The 20,769-nt window shown below is 35.2% G+C and overlaps 1 protein-coding gene across 1 annotated transcript in view; it reads right to left on the bottom strand.

The window, feature by feature from the left end:
* Nucleotides 1-15,870, bottom strand: part of dlg5a (discs, large homolog 5a (Drosophila)) — a 131,681-nt gene extending 115,811 nt beyond the window's left edge. The window contains 1 exon segment of the mRNA XM_056471495.1: nt 15,122-15,870. Coding sequence (XP_056327470.1) covers nt 15,122-15,422 — 301 coding nt within the window. The 5' untranslated portion in view covers nt 15,423-15,870.
* Between the last annotated feature and the right edge of the window lie 4,899 nt (nt 15,871-20,769).

The raw sequence follows: 20,769 nt of genomic DNA, 5'->3' as shown, positions 1-20,769 counted from the left end.
CAAGCTCAAAACACTTTATATCCCATTTACACTTGTATTAATCATTGTCTTCTTGAATCAAACTTATAGCCACAAAACATCTGACTAAACTCAAATATTCCCACTAATATGGTATTCATGCACTCTCATCAGTATGATCAATCAAACACCACTTGGAAACAAGATGAAGAAGTCTCAGCTCAGTATATTCCCATTGCCTCACAACTAGCGATATAGACTATGGCACGTCAGCAGCTTGTCTGCAATTAAACAGCTTGGGAACACTTGGAAATGGTAATGAAATCCTTCTTGATAGATCTGTCTCTCATGGAGAAAAACTGGAAGGCTTGTGTCCATTTAAAAAGACCTGGACTAGCAAACATCCATGAGACACTGACACAGTATCATTGTGTCTGCTTTAATTATAGCGTTAGCAATCATTCACCCATTCTGCAGCTATTAAACGACCAGGCGCTCCTAGTGAGAGTTCACACCACAAATTGAGCTGAGATCAATACTGTTTGAGCCAATGAAATTGTGAAAATGCGTCATCATCAGCAGGGATATTGGATCATCAAACAGCTTTATTGAGCCACATTAATAACGAGGTGTTAACTTAAAGTGATAGAGAGACAGACAGAAAACTCACACTGCGCTATATTGGCTAAAAGCAGTGGAGTCTCGATTTAGATAGGCGGATAAAAGGAAGTTGACACGCAGAATATTAAAAATAGAGGCTATCCTGTCCTTGAGTGTGATGTTAGGCGCGAGAGATCCTGGGAAAAAAAAAAAAAAAAAAAACTTTAGATCTGAAGTGATGACCTTGAATCAGAGTGGCATATGTATTAATATTTCATGGCATGAGCTGAGCTTCACAAAGCCAAGAGTAGTGCACGTCTACTCTGTCAGAATACTCCCGAAAGTTCATTCATAAAGCCACTTCAGAGAATTAAACTAAGTGTTTATATTTTACAAGTTAAATTGTTTTAAGTAGGAATGCAGCCAGGGCTCATCAATATAGATGGTCTGCTGGTCTTGGGCAATGTGAGAGTTTCTGGCCTACTGACAGTGATGTGCTGCCACTGAAAATCTAACATTCATTGATTTGCATTTTATTACAGGGGAATAAAATGTCATTCATGTAATAGCAAAAGTGTTGAAGTAAAAAAATACTATGTGATAATTTGTTATTTAACATGTAAAAATTTATTTAAAAATAGATTAAAAAAACATGTATACGCTATAAATAATCATCATATAAACAGGCATGTCAAAAGTATTGAATTCAGTATTTACCACTAACATTTGAGCAATGTTAAGCATATTCATAAATTGGCTGATTGGCCATTGTGTTCATGTACTCAACAGAAATTACTGTGATTTGCCATGAAGGTCATAAGTTCACCACTCTTTACCAATGTTCACTTAGTGTAAACACAGATACAGGGACCCTGGAGCGTATTAAAAGTTGTGTCGTTCAGCTGGTCTGTCTATCTATCGACTGATTTATTCAGTCCAGTGTCTGTACCCTGTATCTGTGTTTGCACTCATTGAACTGGTGAAGAATGGTGAACAGATGACCTTTAAGGCCAATCACAGTCATTTTTGACAACCCTTTATATAAATAATATTTACATTTTTAAATATATAAATGTTTTTAACGAGTGAAACTTTTTTTTAAATGATACAAAATGAAAATCAAAAACAAATATTTGTAGAAAACACTAATAGAGTACACAAACAAGCATTTTACAATGAAAACTGTTAAAGGTTTTGGAAAGGTTTAGAAGTAAAAGTGGTAATTCAACAATTTTGCTCTCATATAATAAATGAATGACTAACAGCTAGTTAGATCCCTTTCAAAAGGTTGTTTTTTAAAAAAATACTAAAGTTGGTATTTAGATTTCAGGGTGGCCAATAATTTATTGATAAACCTGCATTAGAGTGCATGTTTGGGCATCAAAAATAAAATATACAAAAAGGCTATAAATTAGGGCTTCACAATATATTGTTTCAACATCGCTATGTGATCATTAGCAATAGTCACATCGCACTTATACGCAATGCTGAGTCTGGATTATTATTTATTTATTCATTCATTTTCTTTTCAGCTTAGTCCCTTTATTAATCAGGGGTCACCACAGCGGAATGAACCACCAAATTATCCAGCATATGGTTTACACAGCAGATGCCCTTCCAGCTGCAACTCATCACTGGGAAACACTCATACATTCTCAATCACAAACACTACGGACAATTTAGCTTACCCAATTCAGTTGTACAGCACACAGAAATGCCAACTGACCCAGCCGAGGCTCGAACCAGCGACTTCTTGCTGTGAGGCGATCGTGCTACCCACTGTACCACCGTGATGCCCGGATTATTTTCATCATTTCGCAAATGTATATTTGATGCCTGTGAATGTGTGAGGGTTTTAAAAGCATTCAGAAATTGTACCATTTGTAACTTTGACAAATTAATAACAATAATTGAATTGTTCATAAAACAAAGACTATGCATGCAGTATCATTTTACATTTCATTATCCAATTACTGTAAAATTTAATACAGTAGGACTCCTTGGTAGGGATGCTCATTTCGGTTAATTTTGCTAACTGACAACCGCCGCTCGTTAACCAAATATTGACCATTAACTGGTAACATTAATAAAAATTATTAATTAAAAAAAAATAATTGATGTGTCTATTCTGTGTCTGACACATTAAATATTGCATTTTAAAATACAAATTTTAACATGCGAACATATTAACAACAGAACATCTTCAAGCACCTGGAGTGTATTCAACAGCATAGAAAAAAAGAATAAAAAAATTATTAATAAATAAAAATAATAAAATGAATAGGCCTGCCCTTGAAATTTTTCACTTAAATGACAAATTTAGATTACAAAACGAAAACACTGACTGACTCCTTTTTAAGAACTAGCATAGTCTGTTTGTTCCACATCGTATGTTTTTTCTTCCGTCAAACAAAAATATCGGGCTCAAATATCTCAAATCGATCGCTCCACTGAAAAAAATGCATTTAATTAATGCTCCACTGTGATTATGTCTTGAGTGTCTGGTTTTACCTTAGAGCTTGTGTGCTTTTATTTCCTCTCATTCGCGGTTCATGTGCGCACGCTGCATGTGATGAAAGACAATGACAAGGCGCATATGATGACTTTTTGTAAAGTAAAGGCTACTAGCATATAACAATTTTGTTGTTTACATAAGAAATTGCATCACTTGCATACATGTTTTATAAGCTTTAAAAATGAAAGCCCCAGTTTGGTGCGAAGTTTTTATTATGCAAAAATCAAAAAAAAAAATCTTTGGATTTGATTGGATTCATTGATCATGTAGGCTATTTTAAAAATGGATATTTTTTAAGAACTATTAATAACTGTAATTTTCCAAACGGAAAAAAGGTAGGTTTGTTTGTTGTACACTAAATGATCACAACTACAGCCTAACACCTTTGTGGTGTTTATGAGCTGTGCCGGAGCGTGTTCTGATGGAGAGAAAAATCGGAATTGTGGCAGGCTTGTTTCCAATGCAGGGTACATTTCTGAAAGTTTTGTTTTGCTATTTCTTTCTCCTATTGTGCAAATAAACAGAAGTGTTTATGACGCAGATCTAGGACTGAGGCAATCAGCATCAGCACTGGTTTGGCATCAACTTGTCTGTGTCAGACTGTGATCAGGCATGTGTGGTTGCACATTATACCATCCTGCGAGTTAACAAATATGTGTTGCACATTTATACACTAAAAAAAATTTATGTATCTATCTATCTATCTATCTATCTATCTATCTATCTATCTATCTATCTATCTATCTTATATTTTCTTAAATTTTATGCATATACACTCTCCTACACAATCATCCCAAACAATCTAATATTATAAATTCTTTCCAAAGTTATGACACATCTAGTGAAATTGTATTCATATCACAATATGTATCTCAAAAGAAAAAAAATATATCGCAATGTTAGATTTTTCCAATAGAGTGCAGGCCAACTATAAATCTCAAATGTCTACTCTAAAGAAAAATATTTATTTATTTTTTTTTTTTTTAAGAATTCAAGAACGTCTAAGTACCAATGACAACGCACAGGGATGGCTAACCCATCACTACACATTTTGTTTTTCGGAAGGCAGGCCTTTTCCAAATCTAGAACAAGTTGTTTGTGCCAGGCTGGGGAGAAAAGCCTTTTAATACTGTGAAAAATAATGCTCTTTTTTAAATTTATTTAACAAACCACTGAGCATAAAAACATGTTTCAGCACACCCAAAAAACAGAATCAACACTTTATAAAACAGCAAAATAGAACTTCTTTTAGAATCACAAAACAAGATTCAAAGCTATAAAACAAAGGATGCAAAACTTTACAAGACTGCTCAGAAATGCAACCACATGTCAAACACAAATCTTTTTTCCTGCTGAAAAGCTCAATTTCTAGAGCTAGGGGAAATTAAGAAATCTTTTTGATATACTGTCACATTGTAACTGCACTGATCAACTGGGATTGAAATGGACAGCCCTCGTGGTCCGTAAACAGCACAAACTGCTGACGATGCAGTTTGGACCAGTTCATTTCAAACAAAAGGTCTGTTGTCTCTGCACTGGCCCTACGTTGGACTGCATGAAGGAGTTGCGGATGAGCCCTAGTCAATGTGAAACAACTGCATTGCTGCTCATTTGAAATGGATGACACCATAAAGCTGCAGTGTCGCATTCAACCTCCTCCCATCCAAGGCAGTCTATAGGTCACAGCAATAAGTTCAGATGGGGAAACCATGAAGGCATCAGGCTGCATCTGCATCAGCATCAATGCACACGCCACAGAGACTTAAGGCCAAGAACAGTGGGAGAAACCGCTATTAAATGTAGAGCCCTAATATTTTAGCACTGAGACCTCACTTCACCAGCATGTCATAATGTGATTAAGTTTTTGTCTTTGAAATGACAAGACCGTAAATTTTTAAATCTACATGGAGCGGAAGTTGTGACCGTTTTTTCCCCAAATTGTTAAGAATGTTAACAAAGCCCAATATTTCAGACAGACGTATTCTGAGAATTTAACTGAAAACGAACTGGAAGTGCATTTTCAGATTTCAATTTTAGATTGTTAACAACATGCACAGATGAACCATTCACTACAAAACCAGCAATGTGAGCTAATGTCAATATGGTTAGTTTTGATTTCATGTGTACGTGAAAGAAATGCTGTACTAATGTGTGGTTATGTATTTCTAAAAGTAATAATACTAATGCTGGACAAAAACAAAATTATTAAAACAATTTCACAATTCTTTTCTTCCATTTTTACATTAAAACTCTATTGTGCAGCAGAGTGACAGCAAAATAGAAGAACATTACATTTAAAATATCACATTGTTATATCATTGTTTCCCATGTTTGAAAAATGAAAATTGTTTCATTTGATTATCACCCTTATTTAATTTCATTAATTCATTTATTTTCTTTTCGGCTTAGTCCCTTTTAATCCATTCCATACATAGAATATAAAATAGGGTTTGAATGGGTTCAACTGATACCACACATGGTCTTAAACATTTTCAAATAATAATTTTAATATTGAAACAGAATCTAAAATAAAAAAAAAGTTTTTTTTTTTTTTAAAGAGCTCCAAAAACTCAAAGCAGAAAAACTAAAATTTGGGAAGAACAATACTATGGGATAATGGGAGGTAAAAAAAAAACTAAAACAAATAAATGATTCAAAATCTTTGTTAATTAAATGCTATATTTAATTGTATATTCAATGCTTCATTTAATTCAATTAATAAACTAGCACTGTCACCTCACAGCAAGGTGGTCACTGGTTCGAGTCCCGGTTGAACCAGTCGGCATTTCTGTGTGGAGTTTACATGTTCTCTCTGTGTTCGTATGGGTTTCCTCCAGGTGCATTCAAAAAAATAACTAATAATTTAACTAAGGGCAGGATTTCCATCAAATAAATTTGTTTAGCACAAATTTTTTTTTTACACAATTGAGTTGGTCCAACATGATTTTAACATATAAATGTTTAAATACATTTGTATTTTTATTTAAAGGGCACCTATGGTGAAAAATCTACTTTTCAAGCTGTTTGGACAGAAATGTGTTTAAGTATAGTGTATAAACTGTCATATTGGGGTGAAATAAACACACCCAGTGCTTTTTTTTCAAATTTAACTACATAAAAACGGTGGACCAATTGGAGCGGTTTTCAGATCGACCACAACTTTATGTAGGAGTGCGGGCCCCCCGCCCACCAATATTGATTGACAGCTGCGCGAATTAACATGTCCGGTAGTCACGTGTGTAATCATATCATCAAGACAGGACGAGCGCAAAGCAGCCGGGAATAAAAGGTGTGTTCAGTTCGCTAGGTTCATCAATCATCATTAAACGTGATCAAGAGTGAGTTTTACAAGTTTAAAATGTTTTAAAACAGTACATGTGTGTAATGAATTATAGCGATTCACTTCAGATGCACTTAATCAGCACAGCCGTGTGTCAGAACAATTATAAAAGAAGACTCTTCAATGCCGGTTTGTGGACGTTAAATTGGGTTTATTTTGTACATTAACATAACAGATATCCATACAGCTGTGGATATTACCAGTATCATGTCACATATGCGTGCAAAACGAGTGTCTCTCTCTCTCTGTGTGTGTGTGTGCCTGAGCTATGTGTGTGTGTGTGTGTGTGTGTGTGTGTGTGTGTGTGTGTGTGTGTGTATGCGCTATGTGTTTGTGCCCTTGCTGTGTGTGTATGAACTTTATAATGACATTGTGTGTGACTCATTGTTGCAAATCCACAAAAAAATGCATCAAATACTGATTGTTAAAGTTCTTACTGTAGTATTTCTCACACACGTTACGTGAGATCTACTTCCTGAGGCAGCCGAGGGCGGCAATTGCTGACAGGCACGTGGGAACGATGGGCGGGGAGTACTAGCCTTAAAAGGCCAGTACAAAAAAAACAGCAAAAACTTTTTTCCAGCTATAATATAGACACTTCAAACAGCTATAATAAATAATCTGATGGGTGTTTTGAGCTGAAACTTTACAGACACATTCTGGGGACACAAAAGACTACTGATAAATAAGGGACTAAGCTGAAGGAAAATTAATGAATAAAAGAATTTGTACTTAATTCTTAAAATGATATCTATAAAAATTAACACCAAAACTGCAACAATTAAAAGAGAATAAAAACTGATTTCATAGAGCCCTAAAATTGATTTTAAAGTAAATAAAATAAAAAATAAAAGCCATGTCAACAGAAAGGATCACGGATGCGTTTACAGTAATCAATGCTTTTTGGCTCACAGAAATGTGCAAGTTTGCACTACCGCCATCGGAATTTTATCTACCGCACATAAATCTCACTCTTCCTGTCCTGTTAAGGGAGATTGATCTGCAACATTGATCTTTTGTCTACCTATTATGCTTGATTTATGAGGCTGTGAACAGGACAGTCCTTCCATGTGGAGCCATGCTGTTTGCAGTTCCTTTAGCCTGTGTACTGAACAGTTGGAGCTGCTGCAAAATGCTCTTTTCTGAACTCATCCAGCCCCTCCTCCACCACTGTGTGAGCGTTTGTGTATGGAGGAAGACCTGGCAATGAAAAGAGCCAACAGTGGCAGCTTGAGAGAATGAGTTCAGAGCAGGTTCATATTAGTGCTAGTAATCATACATGCAAACGGAATGTCATTTCAGGCCGTCTGGAGCCTGCAGGGGAGAAAAGGCTCATCTTTAGCTCTAACTAACGAGACCAAATATAATAATCACATCAACTGAAAAAAAAAAAAAAGATTCCTCTGAAATACTTTTTCAGCACAAATCAGCATAAAAAGGTAGCTTTTTTAGAGAAAGGCATCAGAAAATATTAAAAGAATGCAATCTGGAGATGTATAGTCATTAGGGTTGGGTATCGTGTGGGGTTATTTCGATACCAGTGACAAAACGGTGCCTTAAGCGATACTTTTTAACCACAAAATTATTTGACAAAAAATATATATTTTAAACGTTAGAATTGAACAATATAAATATATTTATAATAAAGTATCAGTTCATATTTTATATATTACAATTGCATTAACATATTTCTTTTGATCATTTATTTGTTAGCATAAATGCAAGATTTCCATTATGCTATTAACATTAAATTAGCTTACTACTAACCTGTGGAAAGGCTGTCATCAAAATCAGGGAACACCTTTTTTCTGGGTTTGGGGCTTGTGACTAATTTTACATGGACATCAGTGATCTTATGATTTGCCTTAATCTGAATAAGACAATATTATGATTCAGGTATTTACATGAGTTGCTTTTTGAATGTTACATTCATGATCCCCAGTTACATGTTATAGCACATAGATCCATTAACGTCATTGCGCCACCGGCCTATAAATGTTTCCTCCGCAGTTTGTGTCTGTGGTCCTTTAAGATAATCAAAAAAAAAAAAATCACTGTTTACGTGATAGACTCTTGATCAGAGTACTGTCTTAATCAGGACTTGACATTAACTATGTTGATCACCAGCCACTGGGGCTAGTAGTTTTCCAACATTACTAGCCATTCTGCATTTTCACTAGCCACAATTTTACTGTTGGGAAAATATATTTTATACACATAAATATGACTTTGACCTGCTAAAATTAATCTAAATCAAGTTTGAGTTATGTCCACATGCCTCCTTATTCATTTCACTTGGGTCATGGTTTCATAGCATTACAATCAGTTTTTATTTTACATGACTTTTCAGAATGTAGATGATTAAACCATATTAACGCAAAAGAAAGCAGGTGAAAAAAATGTGTGTGATGATAAAAGGATGATCACAGACACGGTTAACGTTAGACCCATTAATAATCAGTTCAAAGAATCGTTTAAGCGAAAGCAACCGGTGCTGCTCAAAAAAAAAGACAAATCTGGAGCTCTTGAAATCAGCAAGACATGTTGTGGGTGCATGTTCATCACTTTTTGTCTAGTCTATTTAAAAGAGAACCGATCACATCAGTTGCGTTTCTAGGTACGGTTGCTTCACGCAAGGAAATGGGAGTGCACAAGCGCTTTAAACAGTCGCATACACATCAGCTCAGCTGTTAGCGCGAATGATCATCCTCTCATTCTGTATTCACCTGCTTCCTTTTGCTTGCACGAACATAATTATTTTTGTCAGTCATGTTTGTCTGTCAGAATCCTTGCTTGTAAAATATAGCCATACTTTAGAATGCTTAGTTTAAGCAAATTACAATGCGATCATGCGTGTTGATGAAGGGAGTCGCTCACTGCATAAGCCGTACTGTGCGATTTGCCTTCTATAAGCAACAAGAACAAACGCCTGATGTCGCTGACGGGTGTCCGTATCCCTCAAAGCTGTTTAGAATTAAATATTTTGAGATGGTGTGACAACGCGTACGTATGTGTGCCTTTGATGCACCCCTTGATGCTTCTTACGTTCTTGTCGCAGCACCAGTGGCACTGGAATTAGGCACCGAAATTGCTGATTCAGTCCAGTGCATACCAGTTACACACCGGGTTTCGGTACCCAACCCTAACAGTCATACGTGCGTATAGAATATATACAGTTCCATGCTTATGGATTTGATATAGCTGGGTGTGTATACTAATAAAACCATGTAATCAGACTGTGATGACAAGTACAAACCCAGGGTGTGTGTTTGTGTGTGTACTTGTTTATGTGGTTTATAAGGAAATTTACATAATGACATGGGTATGACACTGGTATGAAAACGTTGAGGTGGTTTATGAGGACATGACTTGTGTGCTTGTAATTCAAAATGCTTAATCATACTTAACAGGGTCTTTTGACATTCAACGATTGTTGGTTTAGGCATCGGGGTAGGGCAAGGCAATATAATGATTGTTTTTACAGTGTAAAATACAAATACGCTTATGTTGAGTCCTTGTAAAGCACATATTCAAGTAAGAATCTTGATGGGTGGGTCACAGATATGTTCTGATAAGCTTGTTAGCAGCAGGTCAAAAATAAATAAAAATACAGCATACAAGAAAATACAATTACATACAACTCTCTAGCTTTAACCAGTAAGAGATAGAAATAAACAACAATATTAAAGTTTTTAAAAAAAACATACATTTAATCTTGCATTCTGATTTTCTGCTAAAAAAAAAAGCATTTCCTAATATTCAGTGTTGCTTTATATTTTTGTGAAAACCACACTGTTTTCTTGGTTTGTTAATTGGGATTATTTTACTGAAAATATTCTATAATATATAAATATACAGTTGAAATTTATTTTAAATAGTAGCTATTTTATAATGCTATAAAACGCCTCAATTTCGATCAATTTAATGCATATCTTCTGAATAAAATCATTCATTTAAAAATAAATTTAAAAAAAATTCTATTTAGACTGCTTCATTTACATGGATGAGCATGGTTACCGACCAAGTGTTTTGATCAGTCGTTAAAAATGCTAAGAGCATATAAAAAGTCAATATCAATATATCCTTGTGCCTTCATTTTCCAAAACACCCCACAGTGGTGGTTCCAGTCCCCACACGGCATCATAAGAAAATAAGATTAATTACAATCATTTCAAAGCCTTGTCTGAGACTCTAGAGCCATTTTTACAGGTCTACAAACTCAGCACATATATGTTTGAATCGATTTGCCATGGTATGCTGGCAAGCATGTTTCCATGGAAACTAGTAAGCCCATAGGCTATTCCATAGAGCTGCATCAGGGAAGCTCTAGGTTTAAACAAAATTAAAATGGAAATGACATGACCCGTGTCATGAGCGGTGAAATCTCCATAGGCTAATAATGCAGCAGAAACAAAAAAATCTTTATATCAGTTGCCCATAATTCCTCTCTATGATCACTGGTGATAGCTTAAAGACGTGGAGCATTGAACGAGAAGCCCAAGTGTGATCTTTGCATTCAGGGCCAATCGATAATACTTTTTTTAACAGCACAACGTTTCAACTTGCAGAAGATCCCTCTTCCACCCTGCTGTTCAGCTACCTTCACTTGGATATCCAAACCATTTAGCATTGATCCATCAGGCAACACATTCATTATGTCATAAAACAATTACGTCATTCATTGTTTTAAAGCATCCGCTGTAAACTACTGTTCATTTAAGAGACGACTTTCTCTTATGCAATAAAAGAACATATTTATCATGTATGCAAATACATAGACATCATACTCGGGTGTCTTGGTTTGTTTGGTTCAAAGCAAAAAGAAAATGTTACAAAATATATACAAAATGTCAGAAACCTTTTGGGTCCAATTGTTTGGTGACCATCAGGGTTCAAATGCTAGCCTTAACAATGACCATGTTTACATTGACATCAGTAATCAAATGATTTGCCTTAATTTGAATAAGACAATAAAATGATTAAGGTGTTTACACAAGTTGCTTTTTGAATGTTCCTTTCATGACCCCGTTTTACATGTTATAGCACATAATTCGATTAACGTCGAATTTTGCTGTTTGACATCTTCACTTTCATTCAAGAACATTTCATGCGTGCCCCCCGTGACAAACAAGACATTTAATGAGAGTATAAACTGCTGGAGCAGTGATGTTTTAATGGAATTTCATACGGCACATCGTATGGGATAAAAAAACCTTAGCATTTCGCGATGTGCATGTCTGTGATCCTTTACTGACTCAGTAAGTGCAAAGAATAGTGACAAACAGCCGTGGGTGTATAGACTATGCCAGGGATGACCAAACTTGTTCCTGGAGGTCCGGCGTCCTGCAGATTTTAGCTCTAACACTAATCAAACACACCTGAACAAGCTAATCATGGTCTTACTAGGTATGCTTGAAACACCCATGCAGGTGTGTTGAAGCAAGTTGGAGCTAAACCCTGCAGGGCACAGGACCTCCAGGAACAAGATTGGTGACCCCTGGACTGTGCTGTCGCAAAATGCAGCGAAAATCCTACACGATGGTATAGTTTGATTAACGTTTTTACACGTTTGTACTAGGCATGGGCCGGCATAAGATTCTGATAGTATGATAACCTTGGATTAAAATAGCATGGTTTCATGGTATTGTGATTATAGTGCTCTAAAATAAAGTTCTTTTTAAATATCTGGGTAAAAAACAACAACTTTTCCCCCCATTAACGCAATATATTTTACTTTGAAGAAGCATTTAAAATATTTTGAAAAAGTAGATTTGATGTAGAGGTTCCTTTTCTGCTGAATATACTGTTGCCGTAAAAACATGTAGAAAAAAAAAACCAAAAACCTACATATACCTTAGAAACCGTACAACACAAAACTTTGGTGGTTTTAAAATCACATTATTGGTGTCAATGTAAATGTACTCAATGATTTTTATAAACACACTAAAAGCAAAAAACAGGGTTCATAAACATTTTTACTTCTAAAATTCCATGACTTTCATGATTTTTCCAAGACTTTCAAGTAAATTTTCATGACAATGTTTCAATACATATGCGTGGTAAAAGAAAAACAATGCATGTTCAAATTTATTACAGCATAAAACACGCAACAATTAGTTTCAGTTTATATTTATATCCATGTAAATTTGATTTAGATAATGCTTACATCACACTAATAAATGTGAGAGTATGTGATTGGCCAAGGACAGAAAATAAGTAAATAACCTATATTCAAGTATACAGATATCTGTTTTTCTGTTTTTCCAAAACTCAGGCCTGGAAAATGCCATGTCAAAATTCCATGACTTTACTAGGTTTTCCATGACCGTATGAACCCTTAAAAAAAAGTTCATTTTAATTAAACAAAATCTGTGTGATTGCGTGGATATAAGAGTGAACAGACCCTTAAAACTAAAGGTCCAAATTCAAATAATTTTGGCTTCCACTAAAAAGTGACTTTTAATTATTTTAAACGGTTCATATAGATGCATTCAAGCAACCATACATACAAAAATTCACTTCAGTCAAGTTTATCCACCAAAATAAAAGACTTCATCAACTGCTTCAACTTTACATTTATCTAAAAAAAAAAAAAAAAAAAAAAAAAAAAAAAAAAAAATCAAACAAGTTTTAAAGGGAGCACTGATCCACATCATGAATCAAGCATAAAGGTCATTTTCACCTCACAATCCTCTATCCTTCTTGCCAGTGACTTCAGTCAGTTGCAGCGCTTGCCTATTGATCCAAAGCTAAAAATAACTGAAACCACCATGCAAACAATTTCATCACACAGTCATCTTATCATCCAATACAATAATGCAATTACATGACATCATTATCAAGGCAAATGCAAAGAAAATTTATACTTGCATGTATGCGTCATACATCTAAAAAACATTTCAGACAACTGCTTCACATTTAGTTTTTTTTAATGAGCACTCAAACTATGTCTGTTAAAGGGATAATTGACCCAAAAAATGAGGGAGACACTCATCTGACTTCCATACTTTTTTTTCTTCTTACAATGGAGGTCTTTATACCAACATTTTTCTGAAAATCGTGCTTTGTGTTTGTGTGAAAAAAAAATATTTTGTGGGTGAACCATCCTTTTAACCTGGTTTACACCTGGATTGCATTCAAGCAAGCAGACGCTACAAAAAAAAGGTATAAATGAGCTCTAAATGGTCACATGCCAAGCCATTTTATCTGGTCAATAGCAAAAACATGTTATTAAGCATGTAAATACACAATATAAGGCAATCCACTCACAAACAATATGTATTAAAAATACTCCAGTTTTACGTTAATATATTTCAGACTTTGACATTCACCTAGAAGTAATTTAGACCACCAAAAATCTGTCAAAGCATGTATGGTCTGATTTCCATCACGTATCAAGGATGATGACATGTTTACCTCCCAGTCCTTTAACCTGATTCCCAGAGTGATCAATTCCAGTACTCTCCTATTGATCCAAAAGCTAATATAACTGAAACCATTGTTCTACAACATTTCATCACCAATATGACCTCATCAACAATGTAAATATAAAGACATGTTATGCATAAGATCACACAATTCCAATTTTTTTCATCCAATGTCTGTGACAAGGACATGTTAATGCATTATGCATATTTAATGCATGTTAATGCATAAAATGCATTAAAACTAATTTAGAAAAAATTTGATTTATAAATTTAAAATAAGACTACATTTTAAATGTTTAAATGTTAAACACATAATAAAATTAACAAATGTATTAAAGTTAACAAAACAATAACAATGAATACATTTTTAATTATTAAAATATAGGGCTGATGACAAAAAAAGGACTTCAATTAACCATTTTTGAACAAGACTCAATATCAAATATTGAAGTAATAAATAGACTTCTTTACAAATACTATATTCCAAATGTTACAAGAGTTTAAATAAACAAAAACATAATACACAGGTCTGTAGATTTCTTTTTTCTTATTATTAATTTTCATTTGCTAACTTTTTTCATTTAGATAATCAAATCAAGAATTTACTATGAGAGTTTGCAAATAAATCAATCAAGTGGACATCTGAACTTGATTTTCTGACTCCCAAACCTAACTAAACATGAATCAAATAATTCCGAACATGACTGAAATGCATACATATATAATACGTAGCCTATGACCTGTATCTAACAAGAAACTATAGAGTTGCCTTTTAAATTTTAAGAGATCCATTCCATTAGGACAACCATATTTTCATGTGTAAAAAAGTAAAAAAAAAAAACACATCGATTTTGTGACTTGTAACTGTTATCCAACACGCATCATGAAACAATGTGATGGACACATTCACCTTTAAATCTACTAGAATAACCTCTTCCAACTCTTTCCAGTAGATCCAAAGCTAAAAGATAACAGAAACCACCATTAACTGTTGGCACCATGAAGAAACAGTGTTGCATCTTGCCTTTGAAGCATCCTCTACACAGAAGCATGACCTCATCATCTATGCAAATGCCTGATGTTGCATGCAAGAGAGAATTCAAATCCCTCACTGTGCATATTACACATACGTAAATTATACTACAACTCAATGTTCAGCATCTCCAAGGACCTTCACATCCATTTCTAGAAGAAACAAGACCACCAAACATCGGTGTTGATTCATAACCTCCATCAAGCCTTCCACGTTCACAAGCACGTCCACTCATCCCTGCATCTTACCAGAGTGATGATCGGCTGGTCCTCCACCGTTGGCGAAGAGGGCAGAGTACAGGTGAGGGTATGTCTTCTCCAGGGCCACACAGAGCTCCAGGAAATGGTCGCTCTGCTTGTTCATGAGCATCTTCAGGAGCTGCTCCACTTTCTCTGCGCTGGAGGAGCAGTTCTGGTCCAGCTCGAACGCTTCCTGCTCGCTGAGGCTTCCCGATTTACTCAGCAGCTCGATTAGCCGTTCGGCATCCGTGATGGACTCCAGCAAGTTCTGGTGGCACTGGTGGAGTAACTCTTTGTGCTTGGGCTCCATTGCAGTTCCTACAGTTCCTTAGCTAACTAGCTAGCTCAGTGCTATCGCCGATTCCACCACACAACCCCGATGAACGCAGCAGGAACTTCACACTATCCGCTCACTTGTAGGATTTGAGCCACGGCGCCATGAGATTCGATGGCTCAACGAAGCGGGTTTTTATTACAAACAGCAGAAAGGCACAGAAGCCATGTTTGTTGCCCGAGGCTGTTGACTGCACTAAACAGCGAGACATTTCTCCGGTTCACTTACGCGAAGCAACTTCGTCCATTTTCCCCCTGCGCTTCCGAGGAGAGCATGTTCATCCGCGTTTACAGTTTCTTCTTGGCCATTTATTTTGCGCGGTGAGGACTCAAGTGAGAGAGAAAGTAGCGCAACTCTTCTGGCGAACCTACTCAAACTGTACGCTCCGCCATGTCTCGGTATCTCAGCAGCTGCTGCCCGCTGTCAATCAACTTCCCGTATTGTGCCCATATACGGTCAAGTGGGCGGGGATTTTTCCTGAGACACACCTGGTTTTCCCAAGTGGGCGTGTACTGCTGTTTAAATTTTCAGGCCAAAAAAAAGGCTGCACAGTTGTGAAGATGATGCATCATGACATAACATGTGGAAAGGGGATTTTACGCTGAAACATGTGCTCTGCTACACCACAAAATGTTTGCTGTGGATTTTTGGTAGGCTAAATGTGACTGTGCAAGTCTGTGGTTTAATTATGTGATTTAGTTATACGTACATTTAATTTTATTTTGGTTGTAACTGTAACTGTATGAAAACTGGTGCATGATAAGCGTTTTTACAGTCGGAGTAAAAAATTTGCAGTAAAACCTCAAAACCTAAATTCACAGAGAAGTCTATGTTAGCATTATTCTGAAACATCTGTTTATATTTTCCAGAACAACTAACCACTAAGGGATCAGAAAAGTATCAATCTGTCATATAAGAGAGTTAAGGGATCAAAAAAATATCAATCTGTCATATCAGGGAGTTAAGGGATCAGAAAAATATTTATCTGTAAACATGTTTTATACTTTAAATGAGGGAAATAAACATGCGTTATGGATGTGACAAAAAAAGTATGCGAGTTTGCAGTGTACAACATACTTTGTAGAAATACTGTGACTTAAACCGCACAATCTAAGAAATAATGCTCATCAAAAGGATAAGAGTTGGCTCACTATAGAACAAACATGATTGATTTTATTTTATTTAATATTTTTGCATTTATGAGGAAAAAGTAATGTGGATGTGACATCACTCCCTTATGGATGTGACAGAAGGGAAATTCCCACTTGTGTGACTTTGTAAAATCAAATATAATAGTTGAAAACATTGACAGATATTTTTTAGTATTTCTAAAGAATTGTAAAATACTTGCTTACACAAAATGCTTACACTTTAAAAACCTAATTTTTTTAATGGCAAGGTTGACATATGCATGGAATTGCTCTATTGCAGTAAAATAGGCTAAGCTTTATCAAGTGAATATGTCTGGTAAATAATTAATAATTAATTCAGATCTACAAAGAAAAAAAATTTACTTAAGCAAAATGACTTGAAAATTAGTTTCTAAAAAAGGTATAAAACATTCATTAATTTTCCTTCGGATTAGTCTCTATTTCAGAGGTAGCCTGAGCGGAATGAACTGCCAACTATTCCAGCTTATGTTTTATGCAGCTGATATCCTTCCAGTACTGAGAAATTTTCTTGTATATCTACAAACAAAAATCTTTACTTGAGCAAAATGACCTGCATACCAAGATGTTTCTGAAAAATGTATAAAACATAAGCAAGTTTATATTTAAATAAAGAAAATCAGTCAGTAGGTTAAAAATATAAATTTAATTCACAAAGGAAATAACCTACCTGAAGTCTTGTCACCAGTTTTAGGAACAACAAATATTAACTTGACTTCTAGTTGATCATTTGGTATCAGTAGATTATGCTTATTTTACCAAAATAAAAAATTATCATGCCTTGATTTTGGTTTTATTTCATTTGGACAGTAAGATCTGACTTTGTTTAGACAAAAGTCTTGTCACTTAACAGAAATAATGTACAGTATAGAATATAAAGTCATGGTGCAGTAGAAAAATAATTAATATTGTGTATGACTCCCATGAACTTGGACGGTTGCATCCATACATCTCTACAATGACTTCTTAATAAAGTCATTTGGAATGGCAAAGAAATTGTTCTTGCAGGAGTTCATAAAGATTCCTTGGATTCATCTTCAATGTCTCCTACATCTTACCCCAGACATGCTCAATAAGGTTCATGTTTGGTGACTGGGCTGGCCAATCATGGAGCACCTTGATCTTCTTTGCTTGCAGAAACTTTGATGTGGATGCTGAAGTATTTGCCCTCCCCTGTAGTTTGTAATGTAATGGGCAGGACAAATGTCTTGATACCGCAGGCTGTTGATGTTGCTATCCACTCTGCAAATCTCTCGTACGCCACCAAACTGAATGTAACCCCAAACCATGAAGTTCCCTTCACCAAACTGGACTGATTTCTGTGAGAATCTTGGGTTCATTTGGATCCCAATAGGTCTTCTGTAGTATTTGTGATGATTGGGATGCAATTCAATGGATGATTCATCGGAAAAATCTACCTTCTGCCACTTTTCCAAATGATCAACTAGAAGTAAAGTTTTTATTTGCTGCTTCTACAACTAGGATCGACGACAAGACTTTTGTCAAGTAGTGTATATAGCCAGCTTAAACTCATTTATTTTATTTCAGTATATATTAATTAGAGATTCACTTTTCTTCCATATATTTATAAATTATCGGTCGCATCTATCCTATCTTTAATAAAATAACAGTGTGTTGTTGCGTGTGTACATACAATTAATTATGAGTAATAATTACAATAGCTATTTGTTATCAGCCTATTCTTATCTTTAAGAATATCTTAAGTTATTTTTCTCAAATACAAGTCTTTATTCAATAATATTTTAGACATTTATATGTGTAGTAAATTGTACATTTTATGAGATGAAAACCATGAGTTTAATTACATGATGATTTGAAGTGGTTCTTTTATCTTCACTTCTAAGTTTCTTGTATAAAAGCATCTGCTAAATCAGTAAATGTAAATGTACATGACCAAGACCAACAATTTTGTTTTTTATTTTCCTTGGTTGGATTACTTTGATTTATTCTCTATAGTCACTGTTTATTTAATATCAGCCACGAGCAGCATTTCATCTATGATCTATGGCTTTGTGAAACATCCATCCTTGATGCTCGTATAGTTCACATGAAGCTGAAATCCAGTAACATTGGGAGTTGAAAGAGTGTTTACACGTCTTTATTAGATGTCTTCCATCATTAGCTCTTGTTGGCTTTATGGATGAAGAACTAAGGTTATGTGGAGTTCACAGCCTATCAGAGGCCAGTTGAGTTTTTAGCATGGTAACTAAAAAGAAGATTAGTCCAGTTAATTATCAGTTACCTCAAACATACAAAGAGAGATAAACGTGGGATTAAAACAGACAGAGTGATTTTATTGGACTACAGGAATAGATAACATGAGGTGAAAAGGATGTATGTTTGTCACATGCAAACATAATGAACTAATGAACTATCAGTTCTCATGGAACCTTACTTATGCAATTGTATTTATTTCTGAAAAGGTTATGCAAGATTTAACAGTGCAAATTTTTTTTTTAAGGTGAAGTAAACAAAAGTTTTCTCCTATTTGTAAATACAAAATTAAAACTTGCCACTCCTTATGGGCAGAACAGCACTAGAAACCACACGAATTGTCCAATGCACAGGTATTTTCACACAAAAAATACTTTAGAAAGTCAGTCATGAAATCTATTGCAAATATGACCATAAAACTATTCATAATTATGCATTTTTTTAATTATTAAGAAAGAAGTAAGTTAAGATATGACAGTATTTGGATATGATACAACTATCTGGAATCTGAAGGTTTAAAAAAATGGTTCTTGGCAATGGTTATTACTGTTCAAAAATTAAGTATTGATATATTAACAGGAAAATTTGCTCCAGGGTCACAAATATTTAGTTTTTAATGAATATATTCAACTTTTTTCTGTACCCACAAGAAGATTGCAGGAATTATGGTAATAATATATAAATAATAAATAAATAATAATAAATATCTGTTAAACTGTAAACAATAAGTAAAAATTGGTTGTTCTTGAACTGGGTAAAATGAGTCACTATTCTCCTTTCTGATAGTCTATCTAGTTACAGATATATACAGAACAACTCTGCTGTAGGGAATACAAAGGTCAAATAATCTGGAAGAATAAGTGTACTCAAAAGAGCTTTAGCCACAGATATGCTTGTCCTAATTAAAAAATGCCAAATGTAAAAAAAATTTTTTATGACAAATAAAAAATAAAGCACAAAATACAGTGCATTCAGAAATTCAATGCAGAGCTTATTTTTTTCCACATTTTGTTGTTACAGCCTTATTCCAAAATTGTATAATGTTTCTCAGAATTCTGAATCCTCAGAACAAACAATACCCCATGATGACAATGCCTCACAGCAAGAAGGTCACAGTTTTTGAGCCTTGGCTGGGTCAGCTGGCATTTCTGTGTGGAGTTTGCAAGGCACACACCAGTCTATATAAGTTCCCACAGTTAACAGTGTATGTTAGAGCATAAACCAAGTCCAAGGATTTGTCCATAGTAGACCATCAAGACAGTGCTGTAACAAGGCACACATTTGGGGAAGGGTACAGAAAAATGTCTGCACTCTGCAGCATTAAAGGTCCTAGTGAGCACAGTGGCCTCGATCATCTGTACATGGAAGAAGTTTGGAATCACCAGAACTCTTCTAGAGCAAGCCACCAGGCCATTATGAGGAAATTAATGAATTTCATTCATTTATAGGGCTGTAACATAACAAGTTTGGCTGCACGGTGGCTCAGTGGTTAGCACTGTCACCTCACACCAAGAAGGTCACTGGTTTGAGTCCCGGCTGGACCAGTTGGCGTTTCTGTGTGGAGTTTCCATGTTCTCCCTGTGTTTGCACGGGTTTCCTCCAAGTTCTCTGGTTTCCACCACAGTCAAAAAACGTGCTATAAGTGAATTGGGTAAGCTAAAGTGTCCATAGTGTATAAATGTGTGTGAATGAGTGGGTATGGGTGTTTCCCAATGCTGGGTTGCAGCTGTAAGGGCATCCACTGCGTAAAACATATGCTGGAATAGTTGGCAGTTCATTCCACTGTGGTAACCCTGAAATAGACACTAAGCTAAAGGAAAATGAATGAATAACAAGTTGGTGAAAAAGTGAAGTGATTTTGTTTTGCAGATTTCCTGTACAACTGTACACTCAATGGCTGGAAAATCATTATTAACTGT

Source organism: Danio aesculapii, chromosome 13 (genome assembly GCF_903798145.1).
Source record: "Danio aesculapii chromosome 13, fDanAes4.1, whole genome shotgun sequence".
Taxonomy (NCBI): domain Eukaryota; kingdom Metazoa; phylum Chordata; class Actinopteri; order Cypriniformes; family Danionidae; genus Danio; species Danio aesculapii.
Note: the sequence above shows the minus strand (reverse complement) of the source record. Positions and strands in the feature narration are given on the sequence as shown.